A 22,409-nucleotide genomic window follows, 5' to 3' on the forward strand; every position below is an offset into this window, starting at 1 on the left:
ATAGAGAAGGGAAAATGGAGTCCTCAACTAGAAAACAAAATATGCATATTCGTACATTAACGCAACTCACTGTGTGACCTTAGGCCACACATGCAGCCTCTCTGGGCCTTGGTGCCAGCACTGGGAAGATGGGGGACTTTACCTGCCCAGTCACTGGCAGGCTGGCGGTGGGGGAGTCAGATGAGATGACCTCCATGAAAGGGTCAAGGCAAGTCATGGGCCCTGCCTGGAGATGGCACAGTGAGTGCTGGGCAGAGGGCAGCAGGGTGGGTGCTGAGTCCCCATTGGTCCCCGCAGGCAGAGCTACAGCAGAAGGTGGAAGAGAATGAGCACCTGAGGCTGGAGCTGCAGATGGTGGAGACAGAGAGGGTGCGGCTGTCCCTGCTGGAGGAGAAGCTGGTAGACGTGCTGCAGCTCCTGCAGAGGCTCCGGGACCTGGTAGGCTCACGGGCACTGGCACACCCAGGGCAAGGGGAGGGGCTCTCAGGAGGGAGCACTGGCCTGCGTCAGGCACCTGGCTCGGAGCTTTCCTCACATTAGGCAGGTGTCAACTCCACTTTCCAGATGTAGAAAAGGAGGCTCAGGGAAGTTAATTAAAAAGAAGGAAAGGCTTCTCTGTCCTGCCCAAGGTGCTATTATTCATTTTATAAAGCTGATATAACTTTGATTTCAAAACCAGAGAAGGATAAATATAAGAAAGGAAAATTAGGGCGCCTGGGTGGCTCAGTTGGTTAAGCGACTGCCTTCGGCTCGGGTCATGATCCCAGAGTCCTGGGATCGAGTCCCGCATCGGGCTCCCTGCTCTGCGGGGAGCCTGCTTCTCCCTCTCCCACTCCCCCTGCTTGTGTTCCCTCTCTCGCTGTGTCTCTCTCTGTCAAATAAATAAATAAAATCTTTAAAAAAAAAAAAAAAGAAAGGAAAATTATAAGCTAATGTCACATTGAAACATGGATACAAAATATTAAATAAGATATTAGCAAACCAAATCCAGCAGTGTTTAAAGAAATGCAACACGACCAACCTGGATTTAATCCCAGTAATCTGAAGATAATTCAAGATTTAAAAAATCTATTAACATCATATGCCACATTGCAGATTAAAGGACAAAAACCATGTATTTATCTCAATAGATATAGAAAAGTCAGTCAGCCTCCTTTTATCATAAAACCCTTCAGCAAATTAAGAACAGTAAGGACCTTCCTTTACCAGGTAAGGAGTCTCAGCCAACTACCTCTCACAAACCTCACACTTACTGGTGAAATGTTAGAAGGAATGCTTCTAAAGTGAGAATCAAGACAAGCATGCATGTCATCAATGTTTGTATGCCAACTAGAGGTTCTAGCCAATGCAGTAAGACAAGAAAAAGAAAGAAAAGGTGTAAGGATTAGACAGGAAGACACAAAGCTATCAGTGATTATATATCATCTACATAGAATACCCAAGAGAATCCAGAGGCAAATTATTGTAATTTCTTGGCAAGGTAAATAATAAAATATCAGAACACAGAAGTCAATTGTGTTCCTAAATAACATCAGCAAACCATTAAAAAAATATTTTTTTGAGAAACCATTAACTTAGGAGTACAGCTCCTATAAGGTGGAAGTAGGATTTGAACCCAGGTTGCCTGGGTTTTAAGTGGGCTCTTGCCTATGCACCAGACTGCCTAGGACACACAACTACCAAGGCCAAAGCCAGGGCAGCACAGCCTGAGAGAATGGCTGAGTGGCAGCCGGTGCCAGCAGATAGCGAAGGTGGTGCTTACCACCACAACTCCAGGCCGTGCAACCTGGGGGTAAAAGCTGGTTCTTCCACCTCCTAGCTGAGTGGCTTTAGGCAAATTTCTCATTCTTTCTCAGCACTGCTTTTCTTCACTGGTTAAAGTGAGCCTAATAATATCAGTTGTTGCAAAGATTAAATGAGCTAATGCATAAAAATGCTCTTATTCATGTTTATTTCCAAAGTGCCAACTTCTACTTTGGCACATAAATGGTAATCCATAAATATGTGATCTTTGATGGAAAGGATGCTGCACCCCACACTATCCATCCACCAAAAGTCTTTGGGAAGCGCATCAAGCAGTGTGGCCAGCCGGCTAAGGGTAGGGGCCCAGGAAGGGATGGGGGGTAATAACTCTGTGCACCCAGGGAGCCTTACAGAAGCCTTTAGGGGCCACCAAGTCCCACCTGCTGAATGGGGACGTGGCAGCCACAGTACAGTCCAGCCCTGTCTCCATTTCTTTTTAAGAACATATCGAAAAGAGCCCTGGGGAAGATTTTGCTGAACACACTGGATGCTTGCAAGGACCCCACACACGGTAGGAGAACTCGCGCATCTTTCAGAGCCTGGACAGCGTCTGGAGAGCAGCCTGCCCAGCACTCTCTGTCCTGAGTGTCTTGTTTGCAAAATGTCACTGTCATGACTGCCCTGACCACCCGCAAAGTGCATAGTCAGGAACAGGCTTCAGAAAGTTAAAAATGCTATTCAGTGTCCCAGGGAGAAGAGCTAAGCAGAAGCCGGTGTGGTCAAACCCCCAAGGGAGGTAGGCAAGGTTCTCTGCTGTCAGTTCAGACACTGGGCTGAGTGTGGGCCAGGCTCTGTGGAGGCGCCTCAAGTGGTTTTAACCCCCTGAGTCATGACAACAGCCCACTGGAGAAGGCGCTGTTATTGTACCCATTCCACAGATGGAGAGACTGAAGCAGAGAAAGGCCAAGTGCCAGCTGTAACCAGAGCCTTGGGTCTCTCCCTTAAGCACTAAGTTACATGGCCCCCATTATTTAGACAAAGTTCAGGGCAGTAGGATTTCATCAGTGCCAGATTGTGGCTGGTGAAGTCAAGAGGAGCCAGGCCAAGCTTTCTCCTCAAAGGGCCTCACAGGCTAATGAGGCAACCAACTGGTGATGAGCCTTTGCTCGCTGGCCTCACAGGGCATTGCTGGGCAAGGCTCAGGTAGGTCGAGTGCCCTGAATGGTCCCTGGAATTGAGAGGGAGGTTAGAAACCTTCTCTGGCATCCTCAGTGAGAAAGAGACAAGAGGGGGAGGTAGCTGGGCAGGACTGGGCAGGACTGGGGAGGGCCCCAGAAAGGAGGAAGAGTGGCTATGTGGGCCACAGTGAGCAAACTGAACTGCCCTCACTGTCCATTCTTTCCTTCCAGAGGGGATATCTGGACCCTCAGCCATCTTGGATGCCCTGCACCAAGCTTTGGCTGGCTGTGAACTCCTGCGGAGAGAGCTCTCAGCACCAGCCTCCACAGCTCCTGCACTCACCAACCCCCTCCTCATCTCCTGCTGAGGTCACTGGCCCAGCCTATGGGCACCTTGGTCAGCCTGACTTCCATCAGACTAACCTCCAGATTAGCCTGACCACCACCAGACCAGGTTCCATAACCAGCCTGACCACCATCGGGTGAGCTTCCATGGCTAGCCCAACCACCATCACATCCTTAGAACCCTGGAGATGCTGACTCCTTCTGAGACTGGGCTCAACCCCAGAGCCTCCCACAACAGAGCCTGGCAGACATCCTTTCCTTGAGTTCCTCCCAGCAGCCCCTGCATTCCTGCTGCCACAGTTCACATTCAAGCCCTGGGGCTGCTGGATCAGCCCATACCTGCTGTTGCCTCCCCTGCCCACTTTCTCACACAGCCCAGCCCAGAATCCCTTCCCTGGTCTCCTGGGGTCTTTTCCCCTCCCAGCACTGTCCCCTTCCTCTCACTGCTGTGCCCAACCTCCAGGCCACACCTGGCCCACTGGGGAATTCCCACACCCCCAGAAGTGTTGAAGACCAGGCAGGGCTGGGGGAACACAAGGCGGGGGTGGTTACTGCAAGCTTCTGGATGGAAGCTGCCCTTCAACTAGCTCTAGAAGAGTGGTAGGATTTAGACAAACAGAGAGATGAGGGAAGGGCATTTAATGTGAGGAAACAGCAAGAGCAAAGTGTGGTGCCAGAAAGGGCCCCCATTAGTACAGTACCTGGGACACCTCTTTCCCAAGCATATAGTGGGTACTGGATTTCATGGGGTCACAGGAAGGAGTAAGATAAGCTGCCTGGTCTCACCTACCTTAACATCTCGTAGGAGAGAAAGATACACTGACAAATAGTGTGACATGGGTGAAATCAGTGCCAAATCAAGGTAAAATATTTGCAAGAGTCCAGCCAAGAGGAGTTCATCTGAGCCAAGGAGTACGGATGCACCACAGAGGGGAACTGAAGGGATGAGGGCAGGTGCCTGGAGGGACAGTAGCAGGTCATGGGGGGACTCGATGGCAGACGAGGATCTGGGACTTGCTCCCATAGGCAGTCGGGAGCCATTGGAGGATTCTGAGCTGCCTCATGGAGGGTAGATGGAGGGGAGTGAAGAAGAGGCAGCTGTAGGACTGTAGGAGGAAGGGGGCACTAGGAGCCTGGAACCAGAGCTAGGGGACACAGAAGGGGATCATGGGAGAAGGAGGATCAAGGGGTACCCAGTGGGGAGTTTGGGAGCAGTGGGCACTCTGGGGCAGGGCAGCAGGGACTGGGGACAGACAATGCCTGACTGGCATTCCTGACTTGTCTGGCCTCAGACACTCAGCAGCTTGGATGGGGGCGGGAGGCGTCAGGGAGCCACTGCATGCTCCTGAGCAGAGTGACACAGGCCCCCAGTCTCCCTATGGTTCCTCTGGGAATGGAATGAAAGAGACCAAGGCCAGTGGCCATTCCAGAGGGGCCACGCTACCCTTGGTCCTGTCAGATGGGCCAGGCTTTTTTCAGAAGGTCCCAGGACTCCTCATGGGCCAGTGGACAGGACTGGGCACTGAGGAGGCTGGTCTGAGCAGAGAGGGCTGTCCCAGCTTGCTCCTCGCAGCTCAGCCTGAGCCCACCAGGCCCTCCTCCTCTGGCTGTGCTGCTAATGACTGCATGACCCAGGTGAGGCCCACCTGTGCCCCTGCCCAGTAAGAAGGGTCAGCTATTCCATATCCTGACCATGATGTCAGTCACGGGAATCTACACATGTGTTAAGATTCATAGAGGGGTGCCTGGGTGGCTCAGTCGGTTAAACGACTGCCTTTGGCTCAGGTTGTGATCCCAGGGTCCTGGGATCAAGCCCTGCATCAGGACTCCCAGCTCAGTGGGGAGTCTTCTTCTCCCTCTCCCTCTATGCTCTCTCTCTCACTCACTCTCGCTCAAATAAGTTTAAAAAAAAAAAAAGATTCATAGACCTTTGGGGCACCTGGGTGGCTCAGTTGGTTGAGCATCTGACTCTTGAATTCGGCTCAGGTCATGATTTCAGGATTGTGGGATGGAGCCCCACATAGGGCTCCACACTCAGCGGGGAGTCTGCTTGAGATTCTCTCTCCCTCTGCCCCTCTCCACCTGCTCTCTCTCGCTCTCTCTCTCACTCAAAAAAAATAAATTTTTTTAAAAATTTTTAATGAAAATAGAAAAAGATTCAAAAACCTGGAAGCTCCCCTCAAAAAAAGCCAACTTCACTGTATGTTAATAAAAAATAAGAGGGACCAGAAGAGATATTCCTGGAGCCCCTCCAGCTCTAGGCACCTGGAATCTTCAGACAGGCAAAGAGGGCTCCTGTAGGTTACAACTACACTAAGCTTCATCCTCAAGATTTCCCTAACTAAAATCTTTTCTTAGCAACTGTCCAACCATCAGTGGTTCATCACCATGCTTGTAGGCCCCTCATCTCATTGGAAGCAAGTTGAGGTGGATTAGGATATGGAAATACCCAGCATCACACAGCAAATCAGCATCCAAGCCTGGAGAGGGGCCTGTTTTTTGCCCACATCTCTTGCAGTTTTCTACCACAGCCAGCTGTCTCTGGCTAGGAAGCTCTGGGCTCGCTAAGGGTTTGGGGTCTGGACTAGTTATGGTACAAGCTAAACTGCCTTGATAAAGAGACCCCAAAATACTCTGGGTCAAATAAGATATAACTTAATGTCCCTGCTGTAGAGTTCAGAGGTGAATGGTCCTGGTTGGCAGAGCGGCTCTGCTCTATGTGGTCACCCAGGGATCCAGGGATCCATTCCACTTTGTTGCTTTGGCATTCCCTGGAGTCATATCCTCCCTTGCACAGTGGAAGCCAATTCATCAGCACTGCATCTGCCTTCCAACCCACAGGAAGGAGGAGAGGGAAAGGGAAGGAAAGGCACTCTGGCTCACAAGGCTTCTACTCACAACCCATTGGCCATGCCTAGCTGCAAGGGAGGCTGGGAGATGTAGTCTGTGGCTGAGCAACAATGTGCCCAGTTTCCAGTCCAGCATGTAAGGAGCTTGGAAGTCACCAGTGCATCCAATGACAAGTAAAAAGGTGAACAAGCTGAAAATTCAACAACTCCTCTTAGATCCACAAGGGAAGTGAGGTTGCAGGACAAACGGCCCTCCCCAAAATTGGAAAGACAGACTGGTGAATGCAGAGAATCACAACTTGCCAAAGAAGAACCCACCTTCTTGGGAAACAGTACCAGAATAGGACAAGCTGAACTGTAATCAACAAATTGGTGGAGGCTCAGTGTGGACAAGTATATAGAGTTAAAAACCCTAGGGGGACCCAGTCATGGGGGGGGTGGGGTCCCACACCTTTGTGAGTTTTACCTTCTAAAGCTCTACAAGGTCCTCACAGTGAAAATCAGAGAAAAAAAATCCTCATGCTTCTCACAGTGGGAAGGGAAGTAACCATTTTGAAATATGCCAGAATATTCTGTTTTCCTTAACAAGGCCTGCCCTTAAGAGAAACTATTTTACCAAAGCCTAACCTATTGGGGTTTTATCAGAGTCTATACTAATTTCAGATAGAGCAGACTTCAGAGCAAGGAAAATTTTTGAGGGACAAAGAGAGGCACTACATGATAAAAGGTCAATTATTGAGGAAGATATAACAATCCTTAATGTGTATGCACCTAACAACAGTGTCAAAATATATAAGGCAAAAGCCAGTAGAACTGTGAGTTGAAATAGATGAATCCACTATTATATTTGGAGACTTCAACTCCCCTCTAACAGAAATAGACAGATCCAGCAGGAAGAAAATCAGTAAGAACATAGGTGAACTCAGCAGTACCATCAACCAAATGGATTGAATTAGCATCTATAGACGACTTCATCTAGCAACTGCAGAACGTACATTTTTTTTCAAGCTCACATGGAATATTCACCAAGATAGACCACATTCTGGGTCATAAAACATACCCTCACAAATTTCAACATATTCTATATGCTCTCAGACCAAAATAGAATTAAACTAGAAATCAATCAACAGAAATAGGTGGAAAATCCCAGAATATGTGGAAGTTAAACAACACACTCCTAAATAACACATAGGTGAAAGAATAAATCTCAAGGGAGACTTAAAAATACTTTGAACTAAATGAAAATGAAATACAATTTATCAAAATTTGTGGGATGCAGTGGTTAAAGGGAAGTTTATAGCATCAGATGTATATATTAGAAAAGCAGATCTGAAATCAAAAATCTAAGCTTCCACCTTAGGAAACTAGAAAAAGAAGAGCAAATTAAATACAAAGTAAGCAGAAGAAAAGAAATAATTTTTAAAAATTAGGGCAGAAGTGAATGAAATTGGAAATAGAAAAACAGTAGAGAAAAACAATGAAACTAAAAGCTGATTCTTTGAAAAGATCAATAGACTCAATAAGCCTCTCATCAGGCTAATTGAGAAAAAGAGGGAGAAGACACACATTGCTAATAACAGAAATGAATGAGGAGATATCACTATAAATGAACATTATATGGATAATAAATGAATATTATTACTAACTCTAAGCCCTCAAATCTGATAATCTAGATGAAATGGATCAATTCCTTGAATGACACAATCTGCCAAAACTCGCACAAAAAGAAATATGAATAGGCCTGCATCTATTAAAGAAACTATATCAATAATCAATAACCTTCCCAAAGCGAAAGCACCAGGCCCAGATAGGTTCACTGGTTAATTCTATCAAACATTTAAGGAAGAAATTCTTCCAATTTTCTACAATCTCTTCCAGAAGATAGAAGCAGAGGGAATACTCCCTAACTCATTCTGAGGCCAGCATTACCCAAATGCCAAAACTGGACAAAGATATTATAAAAACAGAAAATTATGGAGCTATGTCTATCATGAGCACAGATGCAAAATTAAAAATTAACAAATTGTATCCAACCGTGTATAAAAAGAATTACCAAGTGGGATTTATCCCAGGTATGCAAGGCTAGCTCAACATTCAAACATTAACTAATGTAATCCACCACATCCACAGGCTAAAGAAGAAAAATCACATGATTTTATCAATAAATGCAGAAAAAACATTTGACAAAATCCAACACCTATCCATGATAAAACAATAATAATAACCGTCCGCAAACTAGGCATAGGGAACCTCCTCAACTTGATAAAGAACATCTACAGAAAACCTAGAGTCAACATCACACTTAATGGAGAGAAACTAGATACTTTCCCACTAAGATCAGGAACAAGGCAAGGACGTCCCCCTCCCCATTCCTTTTCATCATCTTGTTGGAAGTCCTAGCCAAGGCAAAAAACAAGAAAAGGAAATACAAGATGCTATGGACTGAATACCTGTATCCCCTCAAAGCTCATATGTTGAAACCCTGATCCCCAGTGGGATGGTATCTGGAGCTGAGGCCTTTGGGGGGGAATTTGGTCATGAGGGTGAAGCTCTCATGATAATTAGTCCCCTTAGACATGAGACTGCTTGCTTCCCCTCTCTCTTGGACTCTGCCAGCCGAGGATACAAGACAGTAGTCATCTGTAAACCAGGAAGAGGGCCCCCACCAAGATCCCAACCACACTGGCAAGCTGATCCAGAACTGTGAGTAATAAATGTATGTTGCTTAAGCCCCCCCAGTCCATGGTGTTTTGTTACAGCAGCCCAAACTGACTAAGTCAAAAGGTACACAGAATGGGAAGGAAGAAATACAACGGTCTTTGTGCACAGATGACATGATTATCTAAGTAGAAATCCAAAAGAATCAACAACAACAACAACAACAAAACCTAGAATAAGCAATTATAGCAAGATTGCAAGACACAAGATTACTATACAAAAGTCAATTGCTTTCCTATATACCAGCAATAAACGAGTAGAATTTGACATAAAAAAAACTCCACACCATTTACATTAGCACCCCCCCAAAATGAAATGCTTAGATATGAATCTAACAAAATATGTGCAGAATCTATATGAAGAAAATTACAAAACTCTGATAAAAGAAATCAAAGAACTAAATAAATGGAGGCATATTCCACCTTCACGGACAGGAAGACTCAATATTATCAAGATGTCAGTGCTTCCAACTGATCTCTCCATTCAGTGCAGCCCCAATCCAAGTCCCAGCAAGTTATTCTGTGGAAACTGACAAACCAATTCTAAAGTTTATATGGGGAGGCAAAAAACCCAGAATAGCTAACATATTAAAGAGAACAACAAAGTTGGAAGACTGACATTACCCAACTTCAAGACTTACCATAAAGCTACAGTAATCAAGACATGTGGTGCTGGCAAATACATTAGTGGAACAGAACAGAGAGCCCAGAAATAGACCCACACAAATACAGTCAACTGATCTCAGACAAAGGAGCAGAAGCAATACAAGACAAAGATAGACTTTTCAATAAATGGTGTTGGGCAAATGGACATCCACATGCAAAAAAAAAGAATTTAGACACAAACCTTACACCCTTCACAAAAATTAACCCTTCACGAAAATTAAAGTGAGTCATAAACCTAAATATAAAATGCAAACCTACAAAATTCCTGAAATATAACACAAGAGAAAATCTAGATGAACTTGAGTATCTTATGACCTTTTAAAATACACGAAAGGCATGATCCATCCAAGAAGTAACGATACCCTGGAACTTGTTAAAATTAAAATTTCCTGCTCTGAGAAAAGATGCTGTCAAGAGAATGAGAAGAGAAGCCACAGACTGGGAGAAAATATTTGCCAAAGGCACATCTGATAAAGGACTGTTATCCAGAAGACACAAAGAGCTCTTAAAACTCAATAATAAGAGAGTTAACCTGATTTTTTTCCAATGGGGAAAGGCCTCAAACAGACAACTCACCAAAGAAGATAACAGAGATGGCAGATGCATGTATGAAAAGATGCTCCCCATCAGATGTCACTGGGGAAATGCAAATTAACACAAGGAGAAGCCGCTCCACACCTATTAGAATGGCCAAAATCAGAAAGGCTGACAGCATCAAATGCTGGTGAGGATATGGAGCAATAGGAATTCTTGCTCTTCGCTGACGGGAATGCCACTCCGCTGGCTGGGAATACCACCCATGGTGCGGCCACTTTGGAAGAGAGTGTGGCAGTTTCTTAAAAGCTAAACATACTCTCACCACACAATCCAGCAATCCTTGGTATGTACTCCAAACGAGTTGAAATGTACATCCCTACAAAAGCTCGCACGTGGATGTTTATGGCAGCTTTATTCATAGTTGCCAAAACTTGGAAGCAGTCAAGACGTCCTTCAGTGGGGGAATGGATACATAAACTGTGGCACATCCAGACAGCGGAATATTAGCACTAAAAAGAAATGAGCTACCAAGCCACAAAAAGACATGGAGGAAACATCAACGTGTATTACGAAGTGAAAGAAGCCCGTCTGAAAAGACTATATACTGTATGAGTCCAGCTATATCACTTTCTGGAAAAGGCAAAACTATGGAGTAAAAAGATCAGAGGTTGCCAGAGGTTGGGGTTGGGGGGAAGGATGATAGGGTGGAGCGCAGAGGAATTTAGGACAGAGAAACTATCCGTATGAGACCCCAACAACAGGTATATTTGCCGAAACCCATAGAACGTACACCCCAACAGTAGGCCTTATTGTAAACTGTGGACTTTGGAAGGTGATGATGTGTCCATGTAGGTTCATGAGTTAGAATAAATGCACCACCCAGGTTTGGGATGTTGATAGTGGGGGAGACTGTGCATATGAGCGGGGACAGGGAGTATAGGAGAACTCTATACTTTCTGCTCAATTTTGCTGTGAATCTAACTCCTCTTAAAAAAACTAAATCCATTGAAAAAGAAAAAAAGGGAGAATGGGCACAGAAGCTCTCTCAGCTGTGTTTGCAGTCAGCCCTGGTGTCGGGTGCTTCCTGGCCCCTCAGCCTTGCTGACTCGCCCCTCAGTGGCCTTCCTTTTGCCCGGTGGGGAGAGCCTGGGACTTCCTCAACTTCAAGACCTTGAACTTGGGTGTGACCTAAGCATCTGCCCGATGCTCTGCTCTGGCCCAAGGTTGGCCTGCTGTTCCCAGCCCAGTGGAACCTGGCCCACTACCTCAGGGTGAGACGTCCTGACAATCACAGGACTTCCCTGGCGAAAGGCCCAGGTCAGGGACCAAAGGCAGCATCAACATCTGTGACCAACAGAAGCCAGGTAGGGCCGGGGTGGGCGGGGTTCCCTCTCACCTCCACCTCTGACTGATGAGGGCCCTTGTCACATCCATGCAGCTCAATAGCAGAGCGCAGATTCAGGCCCCAGCATGTCCCCGTGAGAAGCAGGCAGGACCTGTACGGAGCACCAAGGCCTGAGGTCACTGACAGAAAACAGGGTCAGAGGGTATAATCTCACAAAAAGATGGGACACACCTTGGCTGAGCTGCAGGCTGGGGTGATGTCCTTGGAGCGGGGGGGGAAGGGAATCGTGGAGCCCAGGGAGCTGCCATCAATGGGAAACCTGGGATTTCCTCTGGTCAGAAGCAAAGTAAGTGCACAGTTCTTGAGAAGCCCTCACCCAAAACAGGGCCCCCCCTCCCCTGATATTTGGGCCTGAGTATCAACTGCAACCCTGGCCCAGAAGTTTCCTGTCAACTGAGGCTCCTGGGAGCTACCATTGACTAATTAATCCTTGGTAGATGCTTCTCAATAAAGCTTTAGTGTTTCCTTGAGAGCAACCTGACAACTATTTGAATTTGAAAATTTCCTGTTAAAATGTCCACAGTGTCTTTGATAGTCTTCCTTCAAGATGTAAAGCTGAGCTCCCTTCCCTCTGAGCGTGAGCTAGACTTAACAAGGACAAGGTGAACAAGGCAGAACTGATGGTGTGACTTCTACTACTTGGTCACAAGAGGCCCTGTGGCTCCCTTCTTGCTCTCCATGTCACGAGGACCCCCAAGCACTCTGTGGGAAAGGCCATGTGACAGGAGATCCGAGTCTCCTGCCAGTAGCCAGCAAGGAACTGAGGCCTCCAGCCAACAGCCAGGCTCACACCTCGGAAGCAAGTCCTCCAGCCCTAGTCAAGTCTTCCAGCAAGCATAGCCCAGGCCGAGATCCCAAACTGCAATATCCAGAAATGAGAACTGCCCAGCGAAGCCACTTCCAAGTTCTCGACCCACAGAAACTGCGGGATAATAAATGAATACATGTTATTGCTGCAAGCTGCCAGTTTGGGGGATGATTAGTTACATAGCAAGAGATAACAAATAGATTTCCTAATTTAAAAAAATAGGCTTTATCAGAACACAGGATAATTCGGGTGTGTTTGTGGTGGGTGTTTAGGAGGCCTGACAATAATCACTAGCAGGTTGCAAGGAGGACAAGGGTCCCCCAGGCCCAGAGCTGGCTGACCAACATAATAACGCACCCTGGCCCAGAGGGCAGCGGGAGGGGTCTGGGGAACCAGTGGGGCAGGGGAGTAGGCAACCAAGAGTCAGGGAGGTGACAGGTAGTGGAGTGCGTGTCAGCCAGGCTCCAAGGCCCCGGGGCATTGAACAAATTCAAAGTTAAGGCAATTATGAATTTCAAGACAGCAACCACAGAGCATTAAACCCCAATCGCAGGGCCTTTCTGAGTGGGGAGCCCTTGCAGCTACACTGGTTGCATGCCCTGAAGCTGGCGCTGGGTGAGCGGAAAAGCAAGGAGTGGGGCTGGAATCTCACGGAAAATAGGAGAATTGGGTATTTGTCACTAGCCTTCACCTCTATCACTCTTCTTTTGCCTATTTTCTAGAAAGGCTTCTTTGGGATTATTCAAATGGTCTGCAACTCGTTAAGCTTGTTTTCCTGGGGAGGGGGGAATGTTTTTGCAGGAATTTCTAACTAACACCCTCTCTCCCTCTCTCTCTCTCTCTCTCTCTCTCTCTCTCTCTCTCTCGCTTTCTGTTGACCTGAAATTGCCCGCCCTTGTCCAAATATCTTGCAATTTCACACTCTTGCCACTAGGTGGCGAGAGCACTCATTGACTAGAGGAATAAACAGGCTTCAAAATCACCCCTAGCGTGAGGTCTGTGAGTCCGGGATTGAACCCATTTGAACGCCCCTCCATAGATATTTGCCATACCTTTGCACCACATGCTATTACCAACTCAATATTTTTCTTAGCATCAGCCCACTTTTTAAATTTATGGAAATGATTTTAGGAAGGAAAATCAATATGCTCTAATTTAATTGAGAAAGCGGTCCCACCTGCCATAGAGAGAAGGTAACATAACAGTAAGTTCACAGAAAATACAAGGACCTGTTAACTTCCGCCCAGATGCATTTGCTGAGCCTGAGGGGGCAAGCAAAGGTCGACGCCCCAGTGGTCAGGAGTGCCAAGCTAAATTGTTCGATCCATTCACCCAAACAGAAAACCCTCTGACACCACAGACAGATCAAAGGGTGCCAGGCCCACCTTTTATGCCCTGACAGCATCCAGGCAGACCCTCACCGGTGGCTGGTTGACCCAGCACAGACTGTGCCGGGCTCCAAGCAACACGCCTCAAGGGCCTCATACTCACTCAGCCTTCATGGCTCCCCAGGGAGGCAGGTTCTTTTATTCCTCCGTTTTACAGATGAGGAAACTGAGGCACAGAGAAGCGGAGACTATTCCTCAAGATCATGGAGTTAGTAAGTTAACAAAACTGGGTTCGGAGCCAGGCATGCTGCTCCACAGCCTGGGCCCAAACAGCTTTACGGATAGAGATGTGTATCCGCAGAGAACCAGCCCACAGAGTTTCTGGTCAAAGCAGCCCCAGCAGCTGGGGCAGGCGTGACCCAATTACCCCTGGTTGTACACAGGCTAAAATTGCTAGGTAATAGTTTCCACTTCTTACTGTCCTCTGCTTCCCATGAGAAGGAAAAAATTGTTTCAGGGGGATAATGAAGGATCCTGGGCTCCCCACGTAAAAGGTTTCTAAGCAGCTTCCTTTATAATACAATGACCAGACCCAGGCTCTCTCCTTCGGGTCAGGGAATGGGAAAGGGGTGACTCTGTCCCTCGTGTGTCTCAGTATGTATGTCAGAGGCATATGTACCACCTGAAAGCACCTAAGAGACTCAACCGATCTTCAGTCATTCCTCACTCTGTGAACCTCATCCATTATGCCTCGGTGCCCAGGTGCCTGAGGAGCAGCTGGGCTCGTGGGCAGACAGGCAAACGGCAGGCCACTAACTCAGCTGGGGGAGCAGGTCAGGGAGGGCTTCCGGGAAGAGGTCATGCCCTGGGTGAATCTTAAAGGAAGGGGGTGTGACAGGCAAAACTGGGGGGGGGGGCGGCGAGGGGAGGGATTCCAGAAAGAGAAAGGTACAGAGAGGGACACCAGCATGTGGGTGGTGAGTAGCGACAAAGATGACCTACCATGAAGCTTCAGGTCAGGAAGAGATGACAGGGGAGCCTGGAGTGGATGGCCAAGGAGAACTCTGCCAAGGAGTTGGATTTCATCTCGAAGACACGGAGGAGCCATGAAAAGATGTTGAGCAGGCACGTGTCAAGGTCAAACCTTTGCAGCCGGAAGCAGAGACCGGCATCCAGGAGACAAACGTCCTGGAGAGCTACGGACTGGCTGGAACCAGAGGAGAGACGGTCAGCAAAACTGACAAATGTGTATTATGCTCGGACTATGTGCTAGGCAGAGGTGTAGTTATAAACAGCAGTTAACAGAACAGAGACTCGGTCCTCTTGAAGTTCGCTTTCAGTGGGCACAAACATTTAAGAAATGCATAGAAATTTAGGGGCAACTGGCTGGCTCAGTCAGGGGGAGCATGAGACTCTTGATCTTGGGGTGTCAGGATTGTGACTTAGAGCCCCACGTTGGGTGTAGAGATTAAATCAAAACTTTTTAAAAAATTATTTTTAAAATGCATAAAAATTTAAAAACCAGATCTTAGGTCCTGTTAAGTGCTATAGAAGGAATTAAATGGAATACTATGGTGCAGAATAATGGAGAATTGCCTTAGTTGGGGGGGAGGGCCTTTGAGAAGGAGGACACTTGACCTGAGACATGAATGATGGTCAGGAGGAAGCCATGGCAGAGTTTGGGGGAAGGGTGCCCTGGGCAGAGGGACCAGCAAGTGCAAAGGCCCTGAGGCAGGAAGATACTGGAGTGATTGAGGAATAGAAAGAAGGTCAGCGTGGCTGTAGATTAGCAAGCAAAGAGGAGAGTGCTTTGCAAGGTCAAGAACTAGGTGGGGGTCAAGCCATAGTGGGGCCTCATGAAACAGGGAGGAGGTGGAGTTCATTCTGGTTGCAATGGGAAGCCAAGGGAGTTAAGAGAAGACCAGGGCAGTGGCAGTACAGGGGGTCAGTTCTGAATATATTTTGGGGCTGAGACAACAGGAATTGCGGTTGGATAGCAGGTAGAGCCAAATCTTTGGAGGAGTTTTGTGGTGGAGAGAGGCAGGAAAAGTAGTGGTAACTGGAGCAAAATGTGGAATTAAGGAGGGTTTTTTAAAAGGACACTACTTTAGGCCATTTTTAATCTAATGGGATTGATCTAGTAAAGGATAAATTTGATGATGCAAGAGAGTGGGTAGCTGTGGGAGCAATGTCCTTGAGAAAGCAAAAGATGCTAACCTTAAAAATAAAACCACCGGTTACCTTGCCAGCAAAAATGGGTTTATTCGGGAATAGCAGAGAATTACGAGCCGAGACAAGCAAAGTACTGGAAAACCATAACCCAGGCCACAGAATAAAGGAGAAGAGGGCAGAATAAAGGAGAAGAGGGCTCTTTTATAGAGGAAGCAGAGGGGGAGCTGGGAGGGGCTGTTAGAAACAAAAAGCCCATTGGAATAAACTGGGAGGTCAAAGTGTGGCGGTTTTTCATTGGCTGAGTTGTGGTGGTCTCTCATTGGCTGGGCTGTTGCAGGGCGGGGAGAGGAGGGGGAAGAAACCTTCCTTCCACCTGCTGGGATAGTAAAGTAGCATCCAAGTGCAAGGTCCCTCTCTTCCTATCGGGTCTGCAATTGACCACGAGTGGTAGGGCACGAGAGCTCCCCCTGCCGGCCTCCCCGCTCCGTTCTAAACAAGAGTTCCTTTCATTCGTTTTCGCACAGCGGATAGATAGAATGCGGAGCACCAGAGCCGGGTTTGCCCTTCATATTGGTTTTCTCTTGCTGCTGTAAGAAATTATCGCAAACTTAGAGGCTTACAGCAACGCTCATTCCTTATCTCACACTTTTCAAGGGGCAGAAGTGTGGGCACCATGTGGATCTGGGTTCTCTGCTTAAGGTCTCAAGAGGCTGAAATCATGGTGCACGCAGGGCCCTGTTCCTTCCCAGAGGCTCCGGGGAAGAATGCACTTGCTGGCTCACTGCAGCCGTCCGCAGCATCCCGCTCCTGCTTTGTCTTCAAAGCAGCAATCACGCATCAAGTCCTTCCTGTTGTCGAATACCGACCTCTGTGCTCTGGAGCCGAAATATGACACGAAGACAGAGTTCGCATCAAGAGGAAGGACGGTTTTATTACTTTGCCAGGCAAAGGAGCCTGCAGCCGGCTAAAGCCTTCCAAACTGCAGACCCGCCAGGGGTAAAAGGCTGAGGGGTTTTATAGGAAAGTACAGGATCTGGGAGGTTTTGATAGGAATCGGGTACGTTCGGCCCGCCACGTTTGTCACGTCTCCAATGTGCTCTGACACCTGGCACTGGCATGGGCCACCCGAGTCTCCTTACTAAGTATCCATACCAAGTTCTGGACCAGAGGATTCTACAGAAAAACAAGTGAAGGGGAGGGGGAGGCTCAAGAATGCCGAAGAGAAACATTTTTTCAGTTTGAAGTCAAGCCTTCCTGAAGCATTAGTGGGTCCGTCTTCGTTTCCATCCACCTTTCCATTTCTACAGGGGTTCCATTCTCACGCTCCAGATCTCTCCGACTTCCCTTTCTGCTGCATCTCTCTCACTTCCTCTTCTGCCCGCAGCCACAGAACGTTCTCTGCACTTAAGGGCTCACACGTTTAGATCAGGTCCTCCTGGAAAACCGCCCTTTTTAGAAGTCAGCTGTGCCGCAACACACAGAACAACCACAGCAGTGATGTCTCATCACATTCACCACTTCCGGGGATTAGGGTGCAGGATCTTGGGAGGCGTTCCCGGGAATCGCGCCCACCCGTAGCAGCAGGACGTTTTTGTGCCGCAGCAGGTGGGAAGGCCGAATGTAGGGACACACCTACACCACAGGCAGATCGGCGGGTTTGCCCTCAGAGGCACATGGGCTGCTGTAACAGAAACCTGAAAGGACAAGGTTCAACAAGATAAAATTCTCTCTCTCTCTCTCTCTTTTTCTCTCTCTCTGGAAGAAGTCCAGGTAGCCATGCCTGAGCTAGATGGCAGTTCCAGAACCATCAAGGACCCAGGCTCCTTCTTCTTGCTCTGCCATCCTCAAGTCGGGGCTACAGCCCAAGAACCAAGATGGCTTTCCCAGCCCCCCTGCAGCCAGCGGGAAGCGGAACTGATCACTTCTTCCTCTTTTCCTATTGGCCTGCACTTGGTCACATGACTACATCTGAAGACAAAGGGGGCTGGGAAATGTAGTCTTTAGTTTGAGGGCCACATGTCCAGCTAAAATTCTATTTGTGTGGAAGAAGGGAAGAGTGGACACCGAAGGACAGTGGTCATCCCTGAATCAGCTTGTGAGGCCATGATGCTGAAAGTATAAAAGTACAGTGATAAGGCCACTGGCCCAGAGACCTCAATGAGGTTGGAGAAGGACCAGAGTGGGTATGCTCAAGGACTTGTGCTGGAATGGGGAGGTGTAGTCAAGAGGCGGGGTGCTTGCATCAAGGCTTCGAGGAGGAGCAGTTGCTGATGATGGCCAGTCTGGGGTAAGACTGTGAGGGTGAGTGGCTGGGGGGGACCCCAGGGCAGGAGCACAGTTCGGGAGAGGCCAACGGACTGTGAGGCCAGGGTGACCAAGGGTCATCCACATGAATGCTGGAATTACAGAGAGGGAGGACAATGTTCATGGTGGACAGAAAGCCTTGTGCCCGGGGGTCACCCACAAGAGGAGTGACCAGGATGGGGAGCAGCAGGCGGGAGCAGGTGGCCTGGCAGACAACATGCATATCAAAAGAGCTGAGGTTTGCGTGAGGAAGAGAAATCACAGGGAGCAGCAAGAAGAGGCAAGAGGACAGGGTCCTGGGGGAGAGCTGGGCTCCCATTCTAGATGTGGAGGAGGATGTCAGAGGAGAAAGTTGGGGTGAGGGTTGCTTGAGAGAAGTGGAAGACAGGGCCAGAGGAGGGGACATAGAATGAGCAGAGAACCACCCAAAAGGGGAGAAGTCCACAGATATGCAGAAGGCAGTTGGCCAACTTGGCAGCTGATGGGATATGGCAGTGGGGGAGAGAGGCCATCCCTAATGGTGCCCCAGGTTTCCAGCTGGGTGACTGGGTGGATGCAGCTGGCCCTCCCTAAGGTGGAGAACACTGAGGAGGGCTGGCTTTTGGGGGAAAGACACCCAGGTTTAGGTCATGGTGGGTATGAGCCTCCTGTAGGACACTCAGAGGGGATGTCCAGGAAGGACAGGATGCCCAGGTCTGGGCTGGCATTGGAGATGGGTGGGCAAGCGGGTGCAGCTGGACTGGAGGCCAAGAGAGAACATACATGACTGAGATAGGACTTGTTGCCCGCAGGAAGTATCCACTGTATCTGGGTTAGTTGTGAACTGAAGGGGCTGAGGGGAGTGGGCAGGGAGCATGCTGTGGTGTTCAAAACATGCACACACGCGTGCACACACACAAGATTTTTCCAGAATAAAGGAGATCATAAGCATGTTTACAGACTGAGAGGAAGGAGGGGGCCCAGACAGAGTGGGTCTCCACATATAGGGAGTGGGAGGTGACCTAGTAAGTAGCCTGAAGGGGCAGGAGAGGAGATTGTCTCAGTTTCTCCACAGGGACAATGGTGTAGGATACTGGGTCAGCCAACTTGGGCAGCCCTGGAAGGAGGAGCCTCCCCACCTCAGGAAGCCCAAAGAGCTGCCCCTCTCCCACCCTCCGTCCCCACAAAGGCCTGTCTGACTGAGATAAGGAGAGCAAGGCATGCTCTTTATGGCCAGAGATTCCTTAAATAAAAGCTGCCACGGGGCGCCTGGGTGGCTCAGTCGTTAAGCGTCTGCGTTCGGCTCAGGTCATGATCCCGGGGTCCTGGGATCGAGCCCCGCATCGGGCTCCCTGGTCAGCGGGAAGCCCGCTTCTCCCTCTCCCACTCCCCCTGCTTGTGTTCCCTCTCTCGCTGTGTCTCTCTCTGTCAAAATAAATAAATAAAATCTTTAAAAAAAAAAAAAAGCTGCCACATCCATACAATGGAACCATGGCAAACATGGGTGGTATATGTGGGTGTATTCACAGGTGGAAAAAAGAGGTTCCAGAAGAGCGTGGGCCCCAAGTGACCTGATTTGGGGTAAGAAAAAAAAATACACACAGGAAAAAAATAAAAGGCAGTCTTGCTTGATACTGGAATTGAAGGAAAATTTTATTGTCTTCTTCCTGCTCATCTGAACATTCAATATTTCCACAACAAAAATGAGTTCTCATATGTGCTGTTTTTTGTTTGTTTGGGTTTTTTTTTTTAAGTTGTACATGCTAAAAATAAAAGGGATATCTCAGAGGTCCAAAAGGAAGAGTGTGTGCCCAACTAGGTCAGATCAGGTCAGGAAACAGCCTGGGGGCTGGGGGACCGCCACTCACCGGGACTCCTTCCCCACCTGCCGTAATGGCATGAAGGCAGATGAAGATGGGACAAGGCCAGGCGTCCACAAGTGGGAGAAGGGAAGGTCCATGGAGGCTGAGGTTCCTGGTCTGGGATCCAGGTTCCGATGAGAGTGTTCACCAAGTACCTGCCAGGTGACCCCAACTGGAGCAAGCTGTCTTCACAGCAGGCATGACTCCAGGGGACCAAATGATACCTTCCCTCCCCACCCTGCTCTGGGCCAGGGATCAGAAGGTTGCGGAGGCTGGCCCTTTGGGCACACCAGGTAGCCTCCCTGGGCTTCACCGGAAAGTGAATGCGCAGCTCCTTCCCAGAGAGCAGAGCTGGGCCGAGCGGAGGGCGAGAACACAAGCACCCTCTGGGCCTGGCAGGAGAGATCCCGGCCTCCCGGCCACAGGAGAGGACAGAGGCTGGCCTGAGAGGGGCTCACGATAAGAAATAAGGAGGCCCACATTCGCAAGTCATCCTGAGCAAGGATAGTTTGTTGTTATCATCACAGTTTGTTTTACCAAAATGGGATATTACTTTACTCTCTCGTGCATTTCACTGTTGTCGCTCAACAACACAACGGATATTCCTCCAACACAATTCATGCAGTTTTATTTCATTTAACATAATGTCCGTATAATACCCTGTGGTGTGCAGGCCCCAGTAACTATTCCTTTTGTTTCCAGCTTCTTGCTTTGCCATTAGCAACGCTGCAATACACGTCTTTGGGTACTTACAAGCAAGCCAAACCCAATCCCAGGTGACCTGGGAGCCGCGGGCCCTTGACGGGGCCACGGGGCCACGGGGGCAGGGGAGCCTCCCAGTGAGTCAGTGAGCGACCTGCCAGCATCTGCACAATGAGGGGCCAGGTTAGAAGAGGACCGGGGTCCTCCCTGCTGATGGAATCTTTCCGAGTCAAAGCGTCGACTCCCTTCGGCAATCACCCGGCACAGACCGAGGGAGGACCTGTGAGGTGCGGCCGCTGACTGAGTCCCCATGGCTTGACCACGGACACAGCCCTCGGGGAGCTGCTGTGCTGTCGGGGAAAGCAGATGACAAACATACAGATGAACAGGAGCGTGCCTTGAAGGGGGCTCCGAGTTGCGAGATGCTAAAAAAGTAAAACACCCACCCTCTGTGTACGAGAGGCATTCTCCTACGGGTCTAGGGTAGTGTGTAAATGGGGTGTTTAAAGCACCCCTCAGGGACGCCTGGGTGGCTCAGTCGTTGAGCGCCTGCCTTCGGCTCAGGTCATGATCCCGGGGTCCTGGGATCGAGCCCCGCATCGGGCTCCCTGCTCAGCGGGAAGCCTGCTTCTTCCTTACCCTCTGCCCCTCCCCCTGCTTGTGCTCTCTCCTGCTCTCTCTCTCTCTCATTCTCTCTCTCTCAAATAAATAAATAAAATCTTAAAAAAGAAAAAGCCCCCCCCAGGCCTCTGCCCTTGACTTCACCTGCTGCTGTCACTGTGGGTGTGGTGCCCAGGTGCCCTCCATCCCAGCCAGGGTACCACTTGGCGCTGCTCAAGCATCAGGGGATCCTCAGCCGGCAGCATCGCGGGGGGCCCAGGACCTTCTTGTCAGGTTTGGCGTCCGTGGCTGACACTGGCCATGACCACAGGAATGGCCCAGGGGACCACTTCCTCTCCTCAGCGGCCCCTCACTCTGGGCTCCTCTCCCGGGCCCCTCTATCAAGGGCTCTGTTTACTTCAGTTGCTAGAACTTGTTCCCAAAGCATTGCTATACCCCAGGGGTTCCCCCACTTCAGCAGCCCCCCACACTCTCCACGGGCACAAATTGTGCCATCTCTGCAGGCCCTTTTCTGACTGATTTGGTATTTCATATGAGTGCAATTTTTTATAACTTATTATAAAATGACTACATGAATGTCCTAATTTTATAATATACTTTTGTATAATATTTTACTGTTAGGCTTGATTTTTATTCATATTTTTTTAATATTAAAAAAATAAACTGAAAATCCATTTCTCTTTTAAAGGGAACTCTTTATCACTAACATAAATGGAAAACTGATGTCACTCCCTTAGGTAAAATTTAGCTATAGAAATAAATATAATGCAAATTAAAAAACGATCTTAGGGGGCCTGGGTGGCTCAGTCGTTAAGAGTCTGCCTTTGGCTCCGGTCATGATCCCAGGGTCCTGGGATCGAGCCCCACATCAGGCTCCCTGCTCAGCGGGAGGCCTGCTTTTCCCTCTTCCCCTGCTTGTGTTCCCTCTCTCGCTATCTTTCTCTCTGTGTCAAATAAATAAATAAAATCTTTAAAAAAAAAATCTTAAATTCTAGCTAGAGACCAACGACTGATGGAGACCAAGCCACAAGCCCTCAGCATCCTGTGAAAGAAAAGGATCAGGAGGTTTAGAAGGTGCTAAAGATGCAGTGACACCGAAAAGTGACTTTCTCCTTGACCTATTCAGAAGAACCACAGAAAATTTAAAACGACGTCGTTCTCCCCCCATAGGATTCTCAGCCCACGGGAGCCGC

General features: G+C 48.7%; 2 protein-coding genes across 7 annotated transcripts in view; one reads left to right on the forward strand and one right to left on the reverse strand.

Annotated features, from left to right (window-relative positions):
* EFCC1 (EF-hand and coiled-coil domain containing 1) overlaps nucleotides 1-11,910 on the forward strand; it is a 49,597-nt gene extending 37,687 nt beyond the window's left edge. For both annotated transcript variants that reach the window (XM_081822986.1, XM_081822996.1), the window contains exons 6-8: nucleotides 298-438; nucleotides 2,245-2,314; nucleotides 3,153-11,910. In XM_081822986.1, coding sequence (XP_081679112.1) covers nucleotides 298-438; nucleotides 2,245-2,314; nucleotides 3,153-3,289 — 348 coding nt within the window. In that variant the 3' untranslated portion in view covers nucleotides 3,290-11,910. The remainder of the gene's footprint in view (nucleotides 1-297; nucleotides 439-2,244; nucleotides 2,315-3,152) is intronic.
* The window catches only part of RAB43 (RAB43, member RAS oncogene family), a 353,030-nt gene that overhangs the window by 41,255 nt on the left and 289,366 nt on the right, over nucleotides 1-22,409 (reverse strand). For 4 of the 5 annotated variants that reach the window (XM_081823037.1, XM_081823030.1, XM_081823028.1 and 1 more), the window contains one exon: nucleotides 20,503-20,945. The exons of the other annotated variant lie outside the window; for it this stretch is intronic. In XM_081823037.1, coding sequence (XP_081679163.1) covers nucleotides 20,611-20,945 — 335 coding nt within the window. In that variant the 3' untranslated portion in view covers nucleotides 20,503-20,610. Of the gene's footprint in view, nucleotides 1-20,502; nucleotides 20,946-22,409 lie in introns of those variants that run through there. 5 annotated transcript variants of the gene reach the window in all.

The sequence above is a fragment of the Leptonychotes weddellii genome, chromosome 1, assembly GCF_054177405.1.
Source record: "Leptonychotes weddellii isolate Sample4059 chromosome 1, ASM5417740v2, whole genome shotgun sequence".
NCBI classification, from domain to species: Eukaryota; Metazoa; Chordata; class Mammalia; order Carnivora; family Phocidae; genus Leptonychotes; species Leptonychotes weddellii.